Source organism: Falco cherrug, chromosome 1, assembly GCF_023634085.1.
Source record: "Falco cherrug isolate bFalChe1 chromosome 1, bFalChe1.pri, whole genome shotgun sequence".
NCBI lineage: Eukaryota > Metazoa > Chordata > Aves > Falconiformes > Falconidae > Falco > Falco cherrug.
In genome coordinates, this window is record NC_073697.1 from 30,296,183 (window position 1) to 30,323,699 (window position 27,517).

General features: G+C 33.6%; 1 protein-coding gene across 1 annotated transcript in view; it reads right to left on the minus strand.

Moving 5' to 3' along the window:
• Positions 1-27,517, minus strand: part of PCDH7 (protocadherin 7) — a 284,347-nt gene that overhangs the window by 121,086 nt on the left and 135,744 nt on the right. Inside the window, 1 exon segment of the mRNA XM_027799823.2 lies at positions 25,582-25,798. Coding sequence (XP_027655624.2) covers positions 25,582-25,798 — 217 coding nt within the window.

Sequence of the window (27,517 nt, forward strand, 5' to 3'; positions counted from 1 at the left end):
GGAATTACACTTTTATAGATTTTGGAAAACTCTTTTCCTTATTTTAAAAAGTAAAAAAGTTTTAATCATTGCAGATAATAAAAAATGTCTATCTCCATCCCAAAGCATAGTGTCCTTACCTTGCTATATACATCTGTTAAAGCAGAAAAAAATTATGACATTATTACATCTCTTTTAGGAAGTGCAGTTTAAGACTTCTCCCTATACATTGTGAATAGAAATGGATAGTAAATTTTCATCATGCTTTGAAGCATTAAATACAGTTCAGGAAAATAGAAGTAGAAACAAATATTGCATCTGTCTTTGACAATTGAGTCAGACAAAATTGTGTGAGTGGGAGAAATTAACAGAATGTGTATCTTAGGTCACTGTATATACACGTAACAAAAATTATTCTCTAATATGCATTTGATTACAATATATATGTTTGTATACATATATATGTGTGTATGTGTGTATTTACACACATGTTAAATATTCCAAATAAAAGTTAGGAATGAGGTAGAGTTGTTGAGGAGTTTACTATAGTGACACTCTTAATGACAACACCTTTAAGGTCCAAATGATGTCTTTGTGGGTTAGTTGGGGTTTCTTGCAGAAGGACAATGGACACGATACCTAAGTCATTCTTTGAAATTATCTATGGAAACATTTCAGTTTGTAGGTTGTTTCTACGCTTGCAAAGTTGCAGTCAATGAAACTCAACATCCTGATATCGGTATACTCACTGAAGGAATACTGCACACCACCACTGATCAATTGTAAAATTTTGAGTAGTAAATTTTCAAAAGACAGGGTTAGAAAAAAAAATCAGGAGAAATGTAGTGTATGATCAGTAACATGATCATTTTCCATTTAGTAGCCAGAATATACATATTTGCTGAATAAACAGTTAGGTAGAAAGATATTAATAACTCTTTCTGAAACATATGCTATACACCTCGTGCTAGGTAAGTTTCCCAAAAGAGTTAATCCATGTAAAAGTGATTGGCTTTTTGATGCCAAAGGCAGTGAGACCTTGAACAATCTACTGAGTTAGTGTGGGTCACATAAGTTAGAGCTGCCTGAAGCTAAATTGAAGTCATTTTTTTCTTGGATAAAAATCAGAAAATATAAATACAAAGAAAACCAACAAACTCAAACCAAAACCAAATGCATTCTCATCTTTGTTTTCATATCTTGCAAGTTTTGTAAAGTTGTTACAGCGAGGATACACTGGTACAAGCATGTTTGCATAAAATAAATGTCTAGCTCTATTTATCAAAAACTGTAAGGAAAACAAGAAAAAAAAAATAGCCAACAGCAGGATGGAACCTATAAACACCATGCAATCAATTAACTTGTTTATGAATCATTAGTTCAGAAAATCTCATTAATAACATAGATATCTTCAACATTAAATAATAGGTCACTTCAGTCAATGGAAGCAAAAGCACAGAAAAAAAAGTCTATCTTTACCTCATTTTTCTCTTCAAAAGAAAATAGAACTTGGTTACGTTAACTGATGACATATAATCTCTGATGACTTCTAGTCTCGCAACATAAACTTAGTCAATACCTGGCATGATATTCTACACTTGGAAATCTTCGTCTTGACTGACTAGATTTAGGCATGGAGCCAGAAGCATCTCATCAATCTCATATTATTACATCAGAAGCTGGGGGAAGAGAGGTTTTTTATTTTAAGCCACCTAAAAGGCACAGAACAAAACTGAAATTTCCAGTTTGCACAGTAGTATTTTTATTAACCTTTAAGTTGTTGTAACTGTATATCTTTAATAGAAGATTTTATATGTTAAAAGCAACTGTATATGTTCAATGAGATGATACTTCAATGAGGAGGTTTCTCACCTGGAAACAACAGAAATAATTTCTAGTTGTAGAAAATGTTGGCATAGATTTATCTTCTTTTTTTTTCCCCACAAAAATCCTACTACACTAAAACTGTGACTACTGACTACTGTGGAATTTATTCAAATACTTGGAATAAATCAACCAACAAGTGAATACCTGCAACCATAAAGTAATTCAGAGAGAACAAGTACATATGGCTGGACAATTGCTTGATGTAATTAAAGTAGCAACTGCCTTAAAGGAGAGCTGAATATTGCTACCAGTACAACAAAACAAACCACAAACCCAACCTCAAAACCAAAACCAGAAACCAAACAGTCAGATTACTGGTATGAATATAAGATTTTCAAATTTATTTTGGGGCAAATTTTGTCTTAATTCATATAGCTCACCCATACTATTTCCTCCTATAACACAACCAACAGTCAAAACGAAAGCAATTACAGAAGAGAAAGCCTCCTGCAATTGCATATCCAAATCTTTATTTCCTTTTCTTAAAGATTTCTGTTTAAATCTGAGAGTATCTGAGTAAATTACAAACAGATCTACAAAATTACAACCTTGTTTATGCTATGAGGAGACCAGAACAGTTCAAGTTACAGGTGAAATAGAAGTAACTTAATAGTCTGACTAACCAATATAAACAAGAATTTTGTATCTGAATAAACAGCAGTTATTTTACAGTTCATCAGTAGTTGTCCTGCAATTTTCAGAATTTCTGACTGTTAGACACTAAAAATCTCCAAACATATCCATGGCATGCACTAAGTGTATCACTGACAGCAGAAATTCAGGAGAAAGTAAAAATAAGTGAGCATGCAAGTACAATAACTTGCACAAAAGCATATTAAATAGATTTGGGCAATTTCAGAGCACAATAAAGACAAACTCATGCTTGTAAGTAATTTCTGTAGGCAGAAAACAAGTTGTTAATATGGAATTAACTTGAAACATCATAACTGTTTCATACTTTATAGCAATACCATTATTTCTTTGCAAATTACACTCCTCATAGTTGAATACAAGGAATACAAGGACTAAATGGGATATTACGTATTTTACTGTCCAATAGGTCTTTAGAATTGAGTGTAGTTAACTAATTCGTATTCCAGGGCGAGAGCAGCTGCCCTGTGAATGACACTGGAAGCTCTCTGTGTGTCATCCTGGTCGTATAACTTACTACTGGGAGATGCTAAAAGGACCTGCAGCAGCTTTTGCTGTCATCTCTCCTACCGGCTGATAGCTCTGTTCTTTAAGTATTGTAAGCATCACTGTAATTTTCCTTTCATGGGCAGTTTCATGTAAGCATTTTGTTTTACTTACACAATAACATGATTATTTTTTTTTTGGTATAAGTTACTTCAGGAACATTTTGCCATGGAAATATTAGTCCACAAAATAATAAAAAATATAAAAAGTGTATTTTGATTTGACTTTTTAGCCAGAATGTATTTAAATCCTTGCTTTACAGACTTTGATAGTTGACTCTTCTGTTTAAACAATATACTGGCACATATTTCAGAGCATGACTTGCATTATATATGTGTATATGTATATACACTGGGTACAATTTAAGAAGTCATTATACACCAGGATTTATTGCCTTAAACTACTTCCAATACCAAAATGGGGTGACTTTTGATAAATGTCATGTGAAAGCAGACCAACATATCTGCAGTTTGAGATTTTAAACATTAAGAGTGACTGGAAAGTTTCTCTACCATTCTGTAAGTGGATTAAGTTTTTGCAGTCATTTTCATATTTAAAAGCTTCATTTTCTACTCAAAGAGCATAACTGACTAAAAATGCTCAAATATGCTGTTTGAAAGGAAAAACAAATATTTAAAACATATAAAAACCACCTATAAAGCTCTCCTTTCCCGTGAGACACATTGAAGATGAGCTAAAATTGATACTGTCAAAAAGTAGATTAAAAGTAGATTAAATCATAGAATTAACATAGAACTGTATTTCACTTCCTACTTTGAAATAAGAGGTAATCTTTCTTTTATAGAGGTATGCTCCATGAAGCAGTGAAAATGAAATTACATTCAGTGTACAATTACAGTCAATTACATCTGTTGATGTAAACAAAGATTATTCAGTACCATTAGAAATACCTCTGTACACTGTCCATTTCACTGAAACATAATCATAGAATCACATAGTATCATTTAGGTTTGAAAAGACCTTTAAGATCATCAAGTCCAACCATTAGATACTGTATTCTATGAGCAGTCCTTCTGTGTACTACAGAATTAAAATATTAATCTAATTATTTTATGTGTTTTCTCTACAAGGAAACTCCTATGCCCTTAAAAGTGTTTGTATTTTGTCGGTCTTGGTCTTCCAGAATGGGTTTTTAGTATGTATTTTTATGGATTGAGAAGCACATCTGAAGGATGTTCTCAAGACAGATAAAAATGTAAGTTATCCTGACATTTACTTTTTAACAACAAAACATACTGAGTTCTTGAATCTTCTTACTTGAGGAACTTGAAAAAAATAATAATAATTTCATGGTTCTTGTGGAATTTTTCAGATCTTTCAACATCCTTGTAAAATCATGCATGCTAAAATTATATGAGCTTCTGAATGTGCAGTTCAGAAATCAGGATTCCTGCCAGCTGTACAAGAATCCTACCTACAAGAATTAAATTCCTTTTGCATATTTTTGCTTCCAAGTTAATGAATTTTGCATTCCTTTCTGCATTATATCACACCTTCAGGTACAGAAAGATGCTTTACCCAACCCTACTGCCTCCAGTAATAGAGGAACAAGAGCTTGGAGAAAATTCAGATGGAATTTCTCTATTTCCTATGTAAATATTGTAAAAATCAGTCAGTACAAGCTATATATTGTTATAATCATACAAACTATAAAATTTAACCTCTTCCTATCACTTCCTAATAATTTCTTTTTATGAAAAAAAAACCCAAAAACCAAACCAAAACCACCACAAATTTATTTATCATAAAGACAAAACTCAGTGCTCTTTATCTCACATGAAAAGAAGCATCACTGTTCACTCCCCCTTACTACTCTAAGTTTAAAAAACTGAGGCACTGTAGGTGTGTCTAGGGGCTTATATTGGCTTGTTCTGGAGAGCTCACTTAGAACACGTATTTGTTTTTTGTTTTCCCTAGTTAGTTCATTTATTTGTTTTAGGGTTACCTTCACAAAACACAAAGCTCTAAGTTTGGAAGTCTACTCTTGATGGTTGCCTGAAGAATATACAAGCATGTCTTCTTCCTGAATTTTCTACCAGGTCTAGTTCCCATGCCACTGGCCTAGTTTGTGCTTCTCTTAGATGCCTGTAAATTTATTTGAGTATTTCCCATAATATTACTTCTAATAGACATGGTATTAATAAAGCCATGTTCAGAAAGATCTGATTAAGTTTGATACTTGCTCCCTTACATATCTTAAATGTCTTAAATAGAACCATTATTTTGATAACAAGACTACTTGCATGACTTCTAGAGGTCTTACACTCTGACTGAAAGGAAAAATCTCACTATTGCTTCTCATGTTTTTAAGTAAGAGAGGAAACACAAAGGTGTAAGCCAACAAAATTATTATTCTAGTAGTAGATGCTAGAACCCTACAGGGAGTTTCAGGTTAATTACTAATTACTCACTAGGACAGCTGTGGCTCATTACACTCAACACTGAATATAAAGGAATAATAGGAATAATATTCTTCTAGAAGCCCCAATGGTCTAGGGATAGGTACTGAGGGAATGAATTACACAAGATACTACCGAAGCCAAGGGAAAAGGCTTGGGCTACAAGTCGTGCCTGGCAATATTTGGCTCTGCTTTGTTTTGCTGCTTGTTAGAGCCATGAACAGTTAATAATGAGCACAGCTTTTGTTCAGAGGTGAGAAGGAGCCCTGCTTTTCTGTAGGCAACAGCAAGGAGTATGTGCAAGTATGTAACCAAAAGCAAACAACAGAAAGGAATGCTGGCTCTACCTAGGTTGAACCTAGCTTCATCACAGCATAGATATTGGCTCAGCCCAGCTGGTTATTGCTGATTCTGTGGCCAGGTGAGTGTTCTAGCTTAAAGCAACACATCTCAAACTCATTTGTTATCAGAAGCCAGATGTGATTAGTATGTTCAGGTAAAGTTATGTGCTTTTCTGATTTAATAAACCTGCTTAGTTCTGCTAGTAGTCTCTCTTAAATTGCTTGATTTTAGAAACTGGCAACCAAAACACTACAGCTTACCTTAAACCATTTATAGAGCAAAGTAGCACCATTCACTTATGCATGTAGTAGTCTCAGCCGCAATTGGTGATTACTGTTGTCTCACAGTCCAGATAAAACTATTTCTATTTTTTTAATCTATTTGATATAAACCGTTTTTCTACTGTGCACATGCTTTCTATATATATATGTATCCATATATGCACACATACATTTGCACGTTACACATGGACTCATCTGTGTTATGAACAACTCAGCTAGAAGAGTGCATGTGCTAGTCTTCATCTACAACCTTCTGAACTATTTTCTAAGTCTAGATTTTAATATTAGTTGTCAAAAAGAAAGAAAAAAGAAAAAGGATGAAAGCTTAGTCTCACATCTAAATACAGGAAAAGAAAAAGCAATGGAGCATTGATTTGGAGATCACTGATCCAGGCTGGTCAAAGGCTTGAACAGCAAAACATTTTGTACTTAGAAATTTGAATTATCTTATAGTCCTGAGATGGAAGAACCTAAGGACATAAGGACAAAAAGGAATGAACTTGCCACACAATCATTTTTCATCTTCAAACTTATAGTTCCTGTCTGTCTCACAACAGAGGTGTAAAAATTGGCTTTTCTTTTATGGTAGTGGCTTTAAGTTGGAGCTTTGCAAATTTTTAACATGAAGTGTATTACAAAGTTCTCTGTGAGAGAATGGGACTAAGTGGGAAGCCTCTTCCAGTCCCTATATTCTCTATTTTATAAAAAAAACCCAAACAAAACCAACCAACCAAACAAACAAACAAAACCAAAAAAAACACAAAAAAGCCCTAAAAGATACATTTTTTAAAAGGGTATTAACATTCAAAGCATTTTTTGTTGTTGTACGTTCCTTCAGTAAAGCTTTGCAGCATGAAATAAATTCTCCATATACCTTTTAAGAATTTGTTTATTCCCACATGATTTGTGGTTTATATTGAAAATAAAAACTAGTCATGTTAGAGTAAGCTTCATTGTTTCATTTTTACAAAAATCTGAGCTTTCCAAATATATTCTGAAGTGGATATCCTTAACGAATAGATCTGGAAAAGATACTATAGAGAAAAAAAAAAAAAAAAGCGCCTAGAAAAATAGTTCACAATTAGATCTAGGTTTGTTTCCTCTTCTTTCTCCCCTACACACAACATTTCATTGTACTCATGAAAAGAACAGAGTTTTGAAATTAGAATAGAATAGTTCCAGTAGGAAGGGCCAGACCAACAATGATCATCTAGTCCTACCAAAAGTTAAAGCATGTTATAAAGGGTATTGTCCAAATGCCTTTTAAACATTGACAAGCTTGGGTCTTCACCACTTCTAGAAAGCCTGTACCAGTGTTTGACTACCCACTTGGTGAAGAAATGCTTCCTAATGTCCAGTCTAAACCTCCCCTGGAACAGCTTTGAACCATTCCCACATGTCCTGTCACTGGATTCCAGGGAGAAGAGCTCAGCACCTCCCTCTCTGCTTCCGCTCCTCAGGAAGCTGTAGAGAGCAATTGAGGTCACCCCTCAGCCTCATTTTTCTCCTAATAATAGACACTAGGGAATGATACAGCAAAGCAAAGAATCATGTTATCTACTAGATCTTATATGTAATAGCACTTTTTCATGGTAGATTTGATTAGGGCAGTTAGAAAGAAAAAAGTTATTATCTTTATGTTAGTTTTTGCTCTGAAGTTTTAATTTTCAGTGCTCTAAACTGATTGGGAAAAAAAACCCAACAAACTTAGGAATTATTTTTTACAGATGTACCCATTTGATATTATTAGTTTGCATGATATTTTACTATAAGCCAGGAAATCACTATGCAGTGATATAAATATTTCTCCTGCAGCATGTCCTGCTGTTTTATTTTTGTACCCCTGTAAGGCTAATAAGCTACATGATATATTATTATCATGAAGTGATGGTGACACTCATAAGAGACGTATTTTGCCATTTATTATACTTGAAATCAAATAATTTCCTTTACCATTAGTATAATCAACTATTGACTACAAAATCTTTATGGAACAAGGATAAAAAGTTCAAAGGTTTTCCAAACTTAAACAGCTACTGAATGTACCTAGAAATGAAAAAAACCCCAACCCATTGGTTTTCCAGAGAAGAAAGATATGTTATAAATTAATGCAATTTCCCCTTAATTTTTTCACACAGTATTAAAGAAAACAATACACATATTTAAAAAGTAATTATACAGTGTGAAGTTAACTCAAAAAATTATGTCATTTCTCAAAAAAATATTCCACATTGGAAATAAAGTAAGAGAGGAAAAAAAGAAAGGATTGGAAAATCTTAACACCTCAACAATATGCATACCCAGGCAATCTAAGATTATAATACTATGCACAGTACATTATTATTGCCTGCAATATCAAGGAGGAACAATCTGTTTCATATTCAGAATTCAATTTTGGAAAATGAATTATATATATATATATATATATATATAAAAATGAGGTTTAACTGAAACAAAATTTCTGATTTTTTTTTTTTCAGAAAAAAAACCAGCAAACAAGCAAAAACCCACACACTTTTAGAATGCTAATATCTCCTAAGAATTCAGGTTTCTTGTAAGGAAAGTAATTTTTTTCTTTTTTATCTTCTTTATTTTATTTACAGGTTTTTTACTACCCCTACTGAAGGATTAAAAAATACTATCTTGAGTATAGGAAAATCTTGTAAGTTAGTTTTAAAGAATTTTAAATGTAGAAGAGTAATTGAGCTTTCATCCATATGAAAATGGTTTTAATTTTTTTCACCAGGGCTGTGATCCTCTAAGCACTTCCATAAATAACTAAATAATGATAAAGAGGGTCATCGTAAAGATGCACTAGGAAGGGAAGCCTGTGTATTCTGGAATCAGAGCCCTATCTACCACTCAAGGAAAAGATATATTCTAATTCAACAGAATACACAAAATAGAAAAGCACTGCAGTGTACACTTTGTGCTTGAAATTATTAAAATCCATTTTCTTTTAAAAACTGCATAATGAAGCATTTAATGCAAATTTTTTCTTCTTTAAATTATGATTATTCTTAGCTAGCTGAACTTAACCTTTAACTGAATGTAACATAAATAATTTAAAATGCAAGATTTATGACACTTTAAAATGTAGAAAAAACATTAAGTACAATCCTAGTATAAATATAAAATGCCTTTTTCATTCTCTCCAGCTAAGGAAACTCATTTATTATAATTAATGCTGGAAAGTTACTTTTGTTGAAGTCATTCTCACATTAGTGGTTGTACCGTTGTCATATAATTATCTGCTGCAAGTTTATTTTTTATGACAATTTTAAAAATTAAAAAGCTACAGCTATGTTGGCTACTATGTTTCTGAAAGGTATGAAGAAGACATAGGATCTTTAAACTTATTAAAAACCCATACTGAGACATAAATCTACTTTTCTGAAGCTCTGAGAGACATATTCAGTAACACATGTCTTCACTAATGGCACTGCTTCTTGCTTTGAACTCCAACACTATCAGAGAATAGACTGCCACTTTTATCAGAAAGCTTCAGTAAATATTTTTAAAGATGTCTACAAGTATGATTTAATATTGTCTTAATTACAGTGTTAGCTATTTCTTCATGTGTAACAAAAGGGTAATTATTCCTTAAGCCTACTAAAACATTCAGCAAAATAACCTGCATTATATTACTAGTAATTGTACTCCTATATATTACACAAAAAATAAGTTATTGTTTAACATTATCTAAAATACAAACACTTCTCCAAATTCTCCTTAAAACTACTGCATTGTATGAAGGAAAGGTCTTTCAGTAATGATGCTGGAGTAGTGGAATCTTTGTAAACTTCTCGGTGTCCCAGATACTAGATACACTTGCTAACTATAAAGAACCTCTTGGGGGAAAAAAACCCACAAACACCACAACAACAACAACAAAAAAAAACAGCAACGCTTGGGGAGGGTCAGAGCATCTCCATCTGAATTAAGCATTGCCAATTAACTTCTAAAATCAATAGGACATGGATGTAGAGTTTAGCTTATTTAATCCATTTTTCTCATCTCTGAGGGAAAATATTTATTTAGGAAAATTAATATATTGGGCCATATGAAACCACTATAGCTCCTTTTTCTTCGGCATTAACATATTTTTCCTTTGTGGACAATTGTATGCTTGGAAAACACCATGAATATAGAGATTCTTTAGATGATAGGAAGAGTCAGGGTAAAGGTTCAGCTTAATCAAACTAAAACTTAGAAGCAACATACCTGAAAGTTGCAATTATCAACAGCTTTCCCCTGGATAAGCTCACTGGTCTTTATGAAGAACTTCCTATTAATTTTATGAAATGGCTTTTGCATTTGTTCTGTAATTAATTTTTTTTTTCATTGTCTCACACTGACTGTGGCAGAGCTGAAAGCAGGACCTAGACTCTTCACATCCAGTATCTATTCCCATCCATGCTGTGAAATGAACTCAAGTCGAACTCAAAGGTGGAAACAGCTTTTTTCTTGCTGACACAGCATGATGCAACCCCATCCCCTGCAAAGATTAGTATTTGACTGAGTTGCTGATTAATTACTGATTAACGGTTTGCTTACCATTTGAATGAAGGTATCATTTCATTTTCTTGTAAATAATTTTCCAACTTATTTTTTAAAACCTGTTATTTCAAAGAGAAGCCTTAAAAGCATTTCTGTTTTCATTCTCTCATTTCACCAAAGGAAAGGTCTTTTCTAGACAGTTCTGCTAATGTAATAAAAATAGTTCTATTTATCTTTAGTAGTAACTGCAAAGATTTCAAAGGCTGTCCAATTTCAGATCTCAGAGAGAAGAGAATACACTAAAACTTCCATAAAACTCTTACCTGCTAAAAAGCTGAGGAATCCCAAAATAAATAGTTCTCTCTGTGCTTTCCTTATAAATAACTTTAAAAGCATCTTAACATTCGTCATTCTTTTCAGGTTGTATCCCAGTGATCAGGGACTTGAAAAGCACAGACGCTGCATATTTTCAGATAAAACAAAGCAGCACAACTCTTACTAAGGTCAGCAGCATTTTATGTAACGCTAAAAGAGAAAAAGTCACACAATTTCAGAACTGACTGTATACATAGCTAAGGCTGATTGAATTAAAAAATCTAAGTGTTCTTTTGCAATAGACACATGACATTATACTACAGCAAGAAAATTTCTGAGTACAATTATCTTTACTAATCATCTCAACGAACTGAGATTTTTCATCTATGCTTCGTAGAGGAATGTCTTGTGGCACATACGGAAGTGCCAGTTTGCAGAATTTTTTTATTGTTGCTAAAGCCACAGCTCAGAATTATGCAAAACACACACACAAAATGTCTAGCCTTTGGGTGTTAGTAATGAAGCACAGAAATATGAAAAATTGATATGAAAATATATGAAAGTAAATAAAAACTATCACAAATTTGTATATGTTTATATGTTATTTTGAGGTCAATCTGTTTTATGCTTGTTTTTCTTATGGAGGGTTTCCATGACTTCTGACATTAATATTCTACTATATATGTGAGCAGCTCAAGACTTGTAGGATATAGACTATGTGTTCTAGCATACAGTTAGTATTTGGTCCAATGTGTCTGTAATCAAATAAGCATAAAATATAACAAGTTTAGATATTTCCTACAATTCTATATCCCTACTGATAGCATTAGTTACAATCTAGTCATCCACAACCCATAAATAATGGCTTGTCTGGTTGAACAGATTCTACTTGCAGAGTTTTCACTATGTCTCAGTATAAAGTGTTAGTTAAGTGAAAAGCAGTTACAAAATATGGAGCCTTAAGGATGGAACTATACTGAGCTGTTTCAAATGGTTATAATTCCTTTCTTTACACAGATGTTACAGCAGTGTGGGAAAAGTTTTAATTTATCTCCTTATACCTGAATCTCAGAAATACCGTATGGTGAAATACTTTATCCCTTGTGCAGACTATAGTTACAGGGGGAAAAAGTGTGACTATTGCAGCATTGTGTTAAGGAAATTTTAGTCCTGTGTGAGATGTGGAAAGGTAAGAATAACTCAGATTTAGACTGTCTAAATCAGTTTATGGTTTAATTGTTGTAAATGAGTAATTCCTTCAGGATTAGTAGTGAAAGAGACTATCAGGCAAGTCCCAGAAAGCCCTCTCTGTGCTTAAGACATTAGAGATTTGAGACCAGATTATGAGGTATAACACAGGGATTCTCTGTTCTTCAAGAATATGTCAGTAAACACAGCAAAATCATTTTTAAAGGCACTTTTAACGGGGTTCCTTCATGTTTCATTGTTCTCTCAAGAACTATTTGGAAACCATATTGCGTACATTTATATGGTTATATATGTGTATTTATAAAATTGGACAAAGGTGATTATTTATCAAAGAAGTAAAGGCAGTGGGAAAATCAGAGCACAGTATGGTTTCCAGAGATGCTTGTGAGAGGAAATAGTGAACCAGTATGGTAAAAGTTAGGAAAAAAAGTACTTTCCGCAGGAGAGCACAATTGGTTGAAAATCTTCAGACTAGAACAAACAATTTGTTTATTCTATTCTGTTTTCCACTTTTTCTTGGCAGAAAGCAACTATTTATTTTCAGCTAATAGAATGGAAGTGCTCCTGAGTTCCACTACTAAAAAGTACCACTAATTTTCAGAAGGCAACAGTTAGTATCTTTTAATTCTAATAGCATTACAAAACCTCTTTATATCGGGGTGACCTGAAGTTGAAGAAGTCACTTCACTTAACATTTAAAATTAGGTTAACACAAGTGCTAGGAAATGCAGGAAACAATTTGTCTTTGAAACTTATGCTCTGACTAGCCTCCTTCATTACTATTCTGTTTAGTAAAATTATTTTAATCCATTTTTGAAATTCTATCCTAGGTAGATTTTCTATTCCCACATAAATCTAGTTCTGACGGGAAGTGCCAGGTTGTGAGTAGACAGAACACTATGTCCATGTTACAAAGCCAGCCAAGGTAGCAGCATTTGGCAGCCATTGCCATTCAGAGACTAATGGGCTTTGTATCAGATCCTTTTTTTCCTTAGTTGTTCATAGCTATCTTCTTTCCTTAGCTGACAGTCTCAACCAAGATGCTAGTTAATGTTCTGGGGGGCATAAGCACCTCTCCAGTAGGTAATATTCTCCAAGTGCTAACTCATTTTACACAAGCCACTTAACTGCCACCTTAGAGTAATGACTTTCTATCACTACTGACCTGGGCTTAGTTCAATTCTTTTACTATTTATCTTCACAGTAATAAACAAATTTATCTTGTCAGTACGGTTTGTTTACTTAGGCCCTTCTGAAAAAGCACCTTCTAAAAGTCAGTTACACATGGCAGGAAAAACAACAGTACCAAAGAACTGTGTTAGAGAAACATCTCAGTTTTATAACTTCCTTCAGTTCTTCAGTTAATATAGCATTTATCAAGGAACTTCAGGATAAGGTCTTTATGTTTTGGAAAAGTTTTTCCACTTAAAATTCATAACATGAGCAATAGCATGTGGGATTCTACCTGGTAAAAGCTAAAGGCAATTGTGGTTTTTTTGAAGAGAAAAGCAAGAGAAAAATATTCACTTATCTGAACCTTTGGGGGCATCTTGAGTTTCTGTATTCTCCCATTACTATTTGTGAGATTAGATCTGACAGCGTCTCACATTTCCATACCTATGCTCCCAGTAAGTGAGCCATGCCTCTAAGGAACTTCCTTTGTTAGGAATGGTGCTCTGTGGCAGTATAGAGCCTGTCCTCTGTACTGCCATTTATAAAATCTAGTCTGTATTCCTCTGACTCAGGCTACTTTGCTTCATCAGGGTCTGTGCGTGAGCTAGCTTCTTAGGCCATTGTTATTTCCCAAAGCTTAATTCTGCAGATACGGCCATTTCTAGTGTAGGTGGAAACAAAGTAGGAAAAAACAGTTCTACTCATGCCCTTTGCACACTGTTGTCAAGTCCCTCAGATCAAAAAAGACACAAAGACATTTTGGTACAGATTAAAATTTGATACTTTTTTTTTCCTATCACCCTTTTCCCTCCACCCTTGATGTCATCCAGGTAGAGAGCTATGGTCAGAACAGATTTTACACTCTCTTCTGGGGAAAAAGAAAAAAAAAACAAAACATAGGGTGTCAAAATTATTAAATCCTGTTTCTCTTTCAGGTTTTCTCAGGCCCATGATAGCTGTTAAAATCTGAAAGTGCCAGCCAGAACATCCTTAGAGTAGAATCAAAGCCCATGCTGTTTCCTTCCTTTGCCAGTTACTGTGCAGGTTACCTGCGTACTGGCAAATGGATCGATCATCATTTTTTCAGCTCCAGGACAGATTCAATATTTTCCTATATGCTTTACATGTAATTAAAAAATTTCTATCATCATGCTATTACAAACTTTCAGTAAACATAAAAGCTTTTGGTACATAATTTCAAGCAGAAGATTTCATTTTAACTATCTTTGCTCACTTCCCCCAAAACATTTTAACTGAATAACGAAACTGCATTAAATACAGTATCTTAATCATGCTGTGGGGCATGGAATCAGACATTGTCAAACTCAACAAAATTACCTAGACTGCTTGTGTTTTAAAAATCAGCATAGGCAATAATGTCACTCATGGTTGCTCCTCTTCTGCCCATTTAACCTTTCCTGCCCCTGGAAACCACTAGAAACCTAGAAAGCAACTGAAGTTAACTATTTTATTACTCATTTATGTACTTGAACTGTGGCTGTGTATTAGACATTAAAACAAACACATTTCCAGAGCTGGCAAATCTACTGCCATATCACAGTAATCCCTGTATTATTATTGCAATTCATGGTAGAATATGAAAAGAATGCTAGCACAAATTATGTGATTCAATAGCATGGAATTATGGCCACTGCTAATGTAATTAAAAATTTAAATATATTTATAAAATAATATTTCTTACATATATAAGTTAATTTCTCAAATATTCTGTTAAAGAAAACAAGAAGATTTCTATTCTCCACTTAGAGAAGTTTCTATTATTAGCTAAACCAGCAGAGAGCAAAATTACATCAGATATCTTTGCCTTCTCTCCATAATGAAAGCTTGCAATGTCACATTCCACTGATGAATGTTACTTCACCATCTCATGATAATGTAAATGTCATTGCACTGCCCCAAAAAGGGACAGATTCTCATCTTCAAAGACAATATGAAATAAATGTAAGGAAAATAACCATACATAAGAAAACAATTTACAGTGCAGTTGAAACAGTTTAAGGATAGCAGGACAGCTGGACACCAGTACAACATACATGTCTGTTTCTTGAGATTCAATTTAAAAAGCCTTTTCCCAAGATTCCTCTATGGACACTACTTGTTTTTATAGCACTGTTACAATGTCAGAAAAAGACAAATCCTTGGATCAAGAAAACAAATCTGCCGTAAAACCATAAGAAAGAAACCCACCTTGGTGCAAGCTTGTCTTATACCTTGTTCACATGAAATTTTAGATACGATAAACTTTGTTTTTACCTCCCTTGTTGATGAAATAATGGAGATTGCTTAGTAAAAGAACAAGTTCTCCTGCAGGCCTCTTTAGGGTTGATTTGTTTCTTAGATATAGCCAAATACAGGTTAAGACAAGCAAGTTGGGAAAGCTGGTATGGGCACATCTGTTTAGTTGCAAGAGAGCACACAACCATTGAAAGAAATTAATTCCATCAATATTGTTCTTCCTTCACTGTCTTTGCATTTTACTTCTTCTATCACCCAAACAGCAATTTACACTTATGTCTTAATTGCAGTTCTTTTATATGGTAGAATGATACACAGATTTGAATCATGTATTAAAAAAATATTTTTTTTTAATTATTTACTTTATTTTTTTTTAGACTTACTGAGAGATGTGTTTGTTTTTTCCATAGTTCTTAAAGTCAGTATTAGAATGGACAGTTCTTTTAAACATGAATGGATTACTCATGGATTAATCCATTTGATGTTATTCGAAGTTATATTTGAATCCATAATCAAAATTATTTCTAATACTATGTTCCAAGTTAACTGCGATATAAGGTTTGAAATTAGTATTATTGGAATTTAATACTCCAGCCTAAATTAAAAAACAAACAAAAAAATGCCCACCCTAACCTTATAACAGGAAGATTATTAAAATACATTTTCTCCTGTAATAAATATGACTTTGTTTTTATCTGTACATAAAAATTATGTTAGAGCCTAAAATCCTTTTTTTTGTCCTTGATGGTGGCTTTGTTATTGTAAATTAATTTACTAATAAATTGGTAATATTTCTTAAAAATCTTAATATTCATCTTGTTCTAGCATATACCATGATTATTTTTCTAGATATTCAACTATTTGACACTCACATTGAACACTATGTTTCCACTGAGGCAAAAAAACATATATAGTGATACCATAGTAATACTCAGAAATACTTAAATGTCTGAATTTATATTATGCTGGCCTTGAAATCCTCCTGTTATTAAAGAAATTGTTACTTTTCTTTGCAAAGCAATTATCTCCTATAAAATAGGACTTTCAGAACTCTAGATGTCACATATTATACTGGGGCTTCTAATTCTTTTAATACCATTCTGTAGATTTTGGCATACTACCCTGATATTAATAATTGTTAAAATACATAAGAAATGCACACAATTGTTTTCGGTCTTTGTTTTTCAGACCTTATTTATTTCTGTTTTTCTGTATACATTATTTACTGTTCTAAGGAAATGAAATAATAACAGAAAAAAGTACTTCCAGAGACAACAGCAAAGATCATTATGGGTACAAAGTAAAACATTCTTATTAGAAAATTCATATCTACTGGTCCCTAACCAGGTTAAAAAGTTTATTTTTCCTTTGTCTAATCCAAGACTAATTGGGCACACAATCACTTTAAAAACCTTGTTAGAAAAAAAGAAGTATTAATAGTCGTATGCACTCTAATAGAAACTGGACAAATTTGGATGTATAAATCCATAAATGTTATTAAATTCACTCAGAGAATCTGAGCCACAAACTGTTGGTATACACAGAAAAATACCTGAAAGATTAATCAGTTCATCTGCCCTGTTATAGTCTTCTCTGAGCACCATATTTTGGCTACCAGATGATCATTGATCTGACCCTATACATTGGCTGGGTTTCCCATACATGGGATTCATTAATAGCTCTGCGGAAGGCTGCCACACAGGAATACTGCCAGGACCATGAACCTCTCCAGATTACGATTAGACTTGAAGAATTAAGTTATGTAGCAACTAGGTATGCAAACTTACTGTTCTAACTCTGGATTCACACACTGGCAGGTAAAAAAAAAAATTCCTACAGGAAAAATTTTTGAGTTGCTTAGATAAGCTACAGGCTGAAAAATGTAATATTGAAGTTTTGGATCTAAAAAGAAATGCAACATTAAGTTATTTTAATAATTTTTATACATTTTTCTATATTTTGTTATAGAGAACTTTACATTTTACAAATTTTTATTACAAATCATATTATTTTAAAAAGAAACAAAAGATAACACTGTAAGAAGTTACTTTAATTAAACGTGAAAATGCAACGACTTACAAAAGTAGTGTATATATCAATAACTTTGGGTAATACCCATCTGTTCTGTATACTTGCATTCCACTTTTACTCAGTCTTAACATAACGAGGGTAGTTAACATTTACATTTTTGTTTTGGGGCACATGCCAGTTTAATACGCTTGAGATTTGAATTTGTTTGCAGATTTTCAAAAACAGATTTTTGTAAATGTTATGACTCCCTTAGGTTCAACTGTGTGGCCAATCAGATGTGCTCTTGTCCATTCAGTTCAAGTACACCAATTAGAAATACAGTCAGATTTTTGTTCTGAATCAATAATTCATACTTGATATTTTTAAAAATGCACTCAAAGTAAAGATACAGTTTTTTCCCTTAATTTCGTCAATCTTTTTTGCACATAGGAAAACTACTCCAGGTTTTATAACATGAACCCAAAACATCAAACTTTTAGAAGGGAAAAGAAGTAACACTATGTATTTTATAAAGGTAGTATATAATAAAATACTGACATTTTCTGCAATGGTTATTAAATAAATAAATAAATAAATAGAACAGTAGTTGGGAACCAGCAGTAGAGAACAAAATGTATTTCTTACTGAAATAGAGAAGAAATATCCCTATAAAGGACTTCTTTTGGTTCTTCATTATACTTGAAAATTATAAGGGACAGAAAGATCTAATGTTGTCCAGGAAACTGAAGAAACTGTCATTAAATACAAACAGAACTGGGAAAACACAGCATGCTGAAAGGGCTCCTCTGAACTGACAAAAAATAAATTTCCGTTGACTTATCTGCATTAGATTTTTTTCCAGAAAAGAGGCTGCTGTGGATGCAAAGGTTTCTAAATATTCCATTCATAAACCAGATGTCTCTTCTTCCTTGAGTCTGTAAATTTTGGAATGCATTTTGTCCTCCATCTACATTCAGGACTCTGACAGTATCAAAGGGAGTTCTGCAGTCTGCATCAGTGGGAGGCAGCCTGAGCTAGCAGCTGGCACAGAGGACTTGGACAAAAGCCTAACTCCCTCCACTAAGTCAATAGCAAAACCCTTATCAACTTGACTGCAAACTGGAAGTTGCTGTCCAAATGATTACTTTTCGAGGGGTGGGAAGATGAAAGATCAATTCATAGCAAGACATGGGACATACTGCTTGGCTTTCTGATGATTTAGTTCTCCACTTCTCAGTTTAGCATGTTCTTTCATATCCACCTCAGTGAACTGATTTGAAATTCGTAGATAATGCAGGTTATGTAACTGCAGCTATCCAGCTCTCATGAGTATTTGCGGCAAGACCTGACTCACCAATATGTGTACATGTGTGCACACCCACATGCACATATAAACCCTTCCCTTACTGCTTCATTCTAACAGATATAGTTGCAGGAATGGTTCTTTAAGAATCCAAAATCTTTCTCTGCTTTCAAATTATTGATTAAAAACTGATGGGACGTAAATATGGACTTCCTTTTTTAAAGGTAATAAAGCTATGTTTTAGTAAATAGCAGTTCAAATTGTGTGATATCAATATACTGCTTTTCAGATTGGTAAACAGTTCTTGCCATAGGTATTTGCTTTGTAAGAGCAGGATAATAAAAACAGGAATGGAGAAAGAGATCTTGTAATATAGCTTAAAGTCATATGCTGTTCTTCAGGATGAAGCACAAAGGCAACTAGAGCAAATACAATAGGAAAGTGACAGAGTACAGCATCAGAAATAACAATGCTATTCAGAAAATCAGAAAAACGCTAAATAATTTGTTAGCTTTGTTATCAATGTGTAGGGGTGGATTTCCAATACAGAAATATGCATTCCTTCTTTGATACTAGCAGCTCCAAGCATATGTTCTCTGAGCAGCCAAAATCCTGATCAAGCTGGAAATAATTCATGGTACTCAGGTACACTTCATGAATAGATAGCACACAAAAGTTGTTGGCATTTCTCCAGACGGTCATGGAAAATAAGAAGTTAAGGAAAGAGGATATAAACAATACACTATTCCAGCAGCTTCAGTGAGAGTTATTTCTGCTCACAGTTGCCCTGTATTTGGTCCTTTACTTTGCCTTATGCATTTGAAGTAAAATGTAAACACAGAATAGTAGATAAGACACAATAAATCTTGGTGCAATGACATATAAGGCACAACCTAAAATAATTGTTCATCCTTCCATAGCATGTTATTAACATAGCAAAGTAAAAATATGTATCAGCACTAGAAATTTGTAACAGTCAAAATATACTTCCCTCATTTCTATTGTAAGTACACATATATAACAATTCAAAATGCAAGTAACTCGTAAAGAACAAATAGCATACAATTTTGAAACTTAAAGTATTACTGTGCATAAAAGTTAGCAAACCACATATTCCTCTGCTGAAGAAACTCACAGACATATGTCAAAAGGTCATCTAAAGGAACATGGTAAAAGATTAAAAAGGAAAAAAAATCAAAGAGGAAAACAGCCAGTGTTCTTCCCAGCTAGGGTCGCTGCCTTACATAAGGCTACACTAGTGTAACAGGGACCCCTGCACAGTGTGTCTTCTTAGGAACTGGTTAGGGTGTGTGTATCTCCTCTTATCAAATGGCTTTTTACAGATCTTATCAAAATACTACATTTTCAAAACAAACTGGTTCAGCACGTAATCCATCACTGAATATGCATGTGTTCCAAAACATTACTCATATATGTTACCAGGTTTATGGAATCCAGAGTTCATTCTGTGCTTAATTATAGTTAGGATTTATCAGAAACAACAATAAGAATTCTTATTGTATGTAGTATATAATAATTTCTGCAGTGCTTTCTGGTATTTCGGGTTCATGCATGCAGGGTAACATTTAAGAAAAAGTGGATGTAGCAGCATTGAAAGAAGAAACAAACCAAAAAAGGACCTATTAACACATAATCACTACACTGAAAATCTTTACTGACTCAACCTCTCAGATGGACTACTTATGTTAACATTTTCAGGACACAGTTTTAAAAACAAGATTATTCACATGCAATTATAGGACTGTAATTCAAGAAAACAGAACATCTAAAGATAATGGGAACTGCAAAAGTACAGTAATTCTATGGAATAAGTCAATGAATGTCTGGTTTGCAATGTTTACAATAAGGACATTTAAAAGACCTCAAAACATTAACCTAAGTGATTAGCACTGTAAAAAGCTAAAGGGAAATGGATTATCTAAACATGGATTCTGTAAATTAATGGCTACTTTATTTCATTTTTTTAACACTTTGGTCCAAAGAACAGATTAATATTCTATTTTACAAGTAAAAGAGAGAATGATCCTATAGATAAAATTAATTACACTTATTAATTATCAAAATTCCTTTCACATTTTCAAGTCATCATCTCACATACCATGAATGCCTTCTCTATATTGACAGTGGAAACTTTGACACAGTCTAAATCTAAAATTACTGAGAATTCAGCATTATCAGACTAAATGAACCAAGACAATGCACTTTTCTTCCCTGCCTCTTAGATCTTCATGTGTCAGCCACAGTGTAATTTACCTAGTGATTTCTTTGCAGAAGTCAAGTAACAGAATCACAAAAACTCTGAGCTCCTCTTCAGGCTCTACCTCCTACTTCCTCCGTGATTTCAGGCATGTCACTTAATCTTTCTTTACTCTATTTCCTCTGTAAAAATGGAAGCTGTAAACCATCTTACTTTTCTTCTTTCACAGAGATGACTACTGTTTTCCAGCCCTTACATATTTGATACTGAAACATGGGCTACTTGAAAACACTATGCTGCAGACCAAAGATATGTTCATGTAGAAATATCTGAGCTAGCTTTAATGCAGGTATCTCAGGTGTGGCATATAATCTAATTATGATGGCATGGAAACAAATCTCCAGGGAAGAACAAGTGAGCCAAAATCTATGATGCTGCATTTTCACCACTATAGGTACTCTAGCTAAATTAAACAAAACATAAAACTTACTAGGTCACTGCACGTATAAATAAATAGTAAGCATACAGAGATCTGGTGGGGGGAAATAAAGGAATGAAATCTGGGGAATCAAAAATTAATATAATTAAAGATTTACAAGAAGGCTTTAAGAAACATAAGAGAGACCTGACATAACCAGGTGAATGGACATGAAATAGAACAACATAAAGGTCTGCTTAGAGATCATATGTGTAATTAATAACATAGGAATTAATATGAGAATGCTGTATTGTCCATGCCTCAAATGGTGAGAATACCTCTCCATCTATCCCTACCCACATTAGAAGAAATAGAGGCTCATGGCAAGAAAAAAAATAACAGATATATGATGATCAAAGACTGAAAAAAACTGGGAATATATATAGTTCAGAGGAAAGATAAATTCTAAGAAAGCCTAATAATCCACAGTATTTAAAAAGTAAAATGGAATACATTCATGCTCTTTCACACATAATGATAAAAAGGAACAGTCACTAAAACTGTTAAATAAGAGAAAAAAAGCAATTAAAAATAAAACAATTTTGATAGCCTTCAGAGGAATTTCCTGTTGAGAGATAGCCTTCAGGCCAGTGACTTGAAAAGGGTTAATGACTTATGATAAATTAGGTTCTTCATTATTATTACTATTTAGAAAACCATAATTTAAAGCACATGCTGGCCGTTAAGTGAGTAGGATAGATCATTCTGGTTTTGTTTTTTTACTTTTCCTCTGAGATACGTGGTATTAAGCATTGTCAAAAACAGAAGACTATTACTAAAGACCAGGAAACTAATTTACCATGTTAATGTCTTTACACATACATATATAAATGTAATAAAAATGTTCTCGAGAAAAATACTGTGCAATTTACGTTAAGAAAGTGCCATTCTAACAGCAAAATTAGAGAAGAAGGCTGCACATATGAGCAGAATTTCCTTGTAAGGAAAGCTCCAAGGGCAGGGGCTAAATTAACTCAGAAGTTACTTCTGGTTCTGCAGATTTCACTAATTAACAAGATCTTTGCATACTGAATTTTCACAGTCAATCTGCTAACATATTTTTTTCTTCTCCCCCCCCCCCCCCCTTTTTTTTTTTCTGCTGCATCTGACACCACAGCTAATCATCAGAACAAAACTTGACTCTACATCTGACAGTCATGTTGGTTGGTAAGTACTATACATCCTATTCTAAGAAAACCAGCCACTCTGCCCTTTATTGTTTTTCTTTCCAGCATTTTATCCTCACCTGAGAAAATAGAAAGAGGCTCTTACCAGCAAATAGAAAGCTGAATTTCCTATTTACTCTGTGAACTCAAACTTCTTACTTTTGCCTTAACTGCAAAATTTTTGTTTTCCTTAGTCATCTTAGCTTGTAAAAAAAAAGCATCAAATGTATCAGAAGGTTTAGCATACCGTGCTGAAACTTATCATTTCAAACTTTAAAATGAAAGGAAATCCAAAGCAATTAGTTATAACTGCATTGTTTCACACCAACTGAAATTAAATGCTAAATATTTGAAGTACTAACAACTAAAAACTAAGATAGCTTTCAAAGTGCTGTTTCCATGGAAAATTTGCATGAAAATCCAGTATAAATTCTGATTAAAACCTAACCAAGCTAAACACTGCAGATTACCTAAATTCCAATTAAATGTGACAAATGAACACTTGACAGATTTCAATTCCAATTCTATTTCTGTCAGAATGATCCATTAACATTGAAGATTACATTATCAGAATTTGAACAATACAGTTGTGCTTAAAATAGTTAAAATACAAGTGGACTTCATCAGATCACAGAAAACTGTCACTCAAATGTCATATTCTACATATACGAAGGAACAAGAGTGCATGCCATCCTGTTCTGTCATTATTTATAGATCAATGTTAACAAAAATTTCTGGAGGCGGATGACATGCCACTGTTGAAATCTTGTTTTTTAAAATGTGACAGGGAAATCCAAAAGTCTGTAGAGTATAATTTTCATCACAATGTCACCCACCTTTCAAAGGCCTCAGTTCAAGGTTTCATAAAGGAGAATGAACTCCTGATTACTATGCATGCCCTAACATGCAATTTTTTTTCATGGCAATTTTTTTTTCATTCACTTTTTCATGGAATAATATATTTGTGTATTTCTACATTTCTCTCTATTCTATCTATACAATAGTATTTTTAAAACTGAATCCAACAAAATCATCCTACCAAATATAAACTATAATCTTTTAAAAAATCAAAGTAATGTCTAAAATACTTTAATTATTAGAAAGCAATGTCAGTTTACACATCAACACAGAAACTTAAATAAACTGGTTTGCTTTAATTTTTGACCCCACCCAAGCACTCTTCGTTTTTGATTACACTTCAGTAAGTGCAATGATTTTCATTGGCTATTGAATATATTAAAAATTATATCCAATTCTGGCTCCACAGTTTTCCTACTATGGTTCAGGCATGCTCCATGTTAGCATACTTTCTGAACTCGGATTTTAATGTCTAGCAATCTACTACACTGCTGTATGTCCAGGGGAATTAACATATTTAGTATCATTACCTTAACCACAAATCTCACTACAAAACAGAAAATAAAATCATCCCAATTTAGGTAAAAAGTCTAGATTTTTTTTCTGACGTTTTTCTAGTAATATCAGTATCACTTTCTGCCCTACCACACACCCAGAAAAATGAAATGTCAAGAGACAGATTCATATAAACAACCAAGGAGAATATATAGACATACAATTATACACATACATAACCTAATATATCTTCTTTTTAAATGGGTAATACCATCTTCCTTTTTGGTCAATTAGTCATTTGCTGTTTGGATATACATTATAGGCATATGTAGACTGCTGCAGCCATTCTTTAGTCATACATACTAGATTTGGTCATATGATGGGGAATAACATACTTTTATTGGGTCAATGTGTCTATCTCAGGAAAGACAAAAACCCAAGAACAATTACCCAGTGCTGTAATCTCTGAAAACCTGAAACATGCACTTAGCCAAACTAACTTATTCATTCTATAACAGAAAATATACCACCCTTCTTGCATACACCCACCAACTCCAATTGGATTAGCAAACCCATTATTTCTTTGGTTATCAAAAATCTGTACATTTTGACACATAATAATTTATTTTATTGTTTATGGGCAAATGAAAAAAACAATTAAGTCAGTGTCTGACTTCACAAAATTTTAGATGAAAGCCAATAAATGGAGAACAGTAAAACATTCAGGTTTTATGAAATACCTTTCAAACTGAAACTACTTTTTAAATTTCTAAATAGTTTTAGACTGAAAGAAAAACAAATCCTGATATTTATGTTACCTTTATTGTTCAATAGCTGGAGAAATACTATAGAATAAATAAGGATTCAGCATTTTCCCCTTCCATATAAATAGATACTGAATTTAAATGAGATGTTCTAAAAGTACTGTACAAAATAAAGTGTGAGGAAAAGGAAAGTCATGTTTTTCTTTTCTGTACAATGAAAAATGAACTTGACACTTGGTATTATTTTGAACATAGTCTATATAACGTTTCTGGGGAAACGGGAATTCTCTACAGTAGGGGGTTTTAATCCTACTTTCTTTTGCTGGTGCTGCATGTATTACATTCTGGGAAATTACCTAAGTAGTTGTTGAACCAAAAATGGAAGGAAAAGAGAATACATGTCCTTAATAGTCTTTTATCTAAAATGAAAATTTTGGAATTTAATTCAATTACCATCTTCCCAGCCCTCTACTCGCATTTTTTTTCAATGTTTTAACTGTTTCTGCAGTAGTTTTTAAATCTCATAAAGAAAAGAAATTGTTGGTTTTATTAGTAGTGTTATGTTCCATTATTTTGTATATCTGCATTTTAACAAACTTTAAAATAAAATAATTAGAATTTTAACTATTTAAATATTTTTTTAGAATTTTTTTTGGACTGACCTTTCACAAGTCTACTTAGTATCACTTGCTAGTGAGATTATGTGTGTGAATGTTGTGTTTGCCCCTACCATTTTCCATATGCTCTGCCTCACCAACACTGCCATCCGGCGTAGTCCTTTCGTAGTTGTCCTCTGGGAGTGGAAGGGCACCCAGTCTTGGCCCTGATGAACTCTTACTGCTTGGTGTTTCTGACTCCTCCAGACCGCTGTCATAGCAACTCTGCAATGACCCTTGATGCGGGTCCTGAGGCTGACTCACAACAGAAAACGTCACTCTACGAAATGGCTGCAAGAGAAAAGATTCTGAATGTCACTGAAAAGTTCAGTCTTTGAACAACTGATTCTCAAAACATGACTTAAGCAAACTAATATTTTAACATTTACCAATTACACAATTTTGTCTAAATTACATCAAACAGCAAGTACAGTCCTTAAAAGGCCAATGGACAGAGTATCAGTGGGTTTTTACTGTGATACAGTCCAGAACCTTCACGCAGTTTTGCATAACCTCCTTTCAAACGGCTGCATGAGCTAAGAAAGCTGGCTTATAATTATTTATAAATTCTCTACAGTTTCTTTTTAACGCAATAGTAATAATTTGAATGGAGTTTATATCAGACTGCATAAAGGTACTTGACAGTGTGTGTACGTGTAAGACTGCGTGGGTGGGTATAAATGCTCACCTGTAAACTATACCAAGGGTATTAACAACATGGTAGCACACCCATCAGCCTTTTGTAAAATCACTTCCTGTGGTTTTGAAAGCTAGTTGACATAAGAAAGGAGAGAAAAAAAGAAGGGGGGAGTGGGGGGTGGGGGGAGGGTTCAGTCTCTTAGCTCCTTTGCCATAAAATTCAGTGCCTGGAGACAGGGTGTGTTGCCAGCTGACTTAATAAAGCCTTTAAAGTACTGTGAGCACAGCTGACACCACATGTTTCCACTGGGACTATACAAACATAGATTGTTAGAGATTTGTATTCATTCAAAACGACAGATATTACTGTTGCTCTGGAAGCCTACACACTGATCCCTGGCACCAGTGAGCATCCCAGGAAGTAGGAGAATCGATCCTCCACATTTCAGAGAACACTGAGGGCAGGTGGGATTTTTGGTAAGAAACTAGGAGATTCTCCTACGATTTCAGCTATACTAAAGCAGCAGTGATACATTTCAAATAATTTAATGGTACATTTGCAAAAACTTACTCTTTGCAAGGCGAGAAAACCACAAAGAAATGTATGATGTTCTAGATAGAACCTTCTAAACCAAACACCAACAGATCCATTTTATAAGACACTATGCAGACTTTCCTATGCTTAAAATGTGAGGGAGGTCTGAGAATGTTGCCCACCTTTGGATTCAGATATGTTTCAAGCCCTATGTTAGAACAAGACACAGGCATACATCACCCCCACTGGCACCTCTGGTCATTAGAGGGTGGAAACATATATGTAGGCAAGAAGGGAGGAAACAGCAACTCCAACCATTTACACAAGCCCTGAAGAACAGAAGTCCACAATAGATTTATAAGTAGAGGGGTGGGTGGAGTTTCAGTTAGAAATTTTACAATTTGTTTTGAAGATAGAAAGTTCTGAAGATATAATCAGTGCTGCTGATAAATAGATTGGACTACAAGTATAAAACTAAGTTTTCCTGGCACAAGTAGATCAAAAGTTTGTAAATGTGAGTGTTGCTAGAAATATGAGGAAATTCTAAAGGAAGAGTCATAGTATTCTCATGGTGAGTTTTTGACCTTTCAAAGTTTCCTTCTTCAGCTGCAAAGTGCTTTTATACCAATTTAATTTAGAGCTTTGCATCATGTCAAATGCAAGGAGAGGAGCAAAACAAAAGAATGGAGAGCACAATAATGCATATTAAAAGAGCACATTGATATTAGTGTAGAGTTGCTGCTCCTTTCACTAATGTGGAAACAGTAGAAAGCATAGAGAAGGATTAGAATTCCTATGTTAAGACACTTTATGTACAATACACAATTTGAATATCT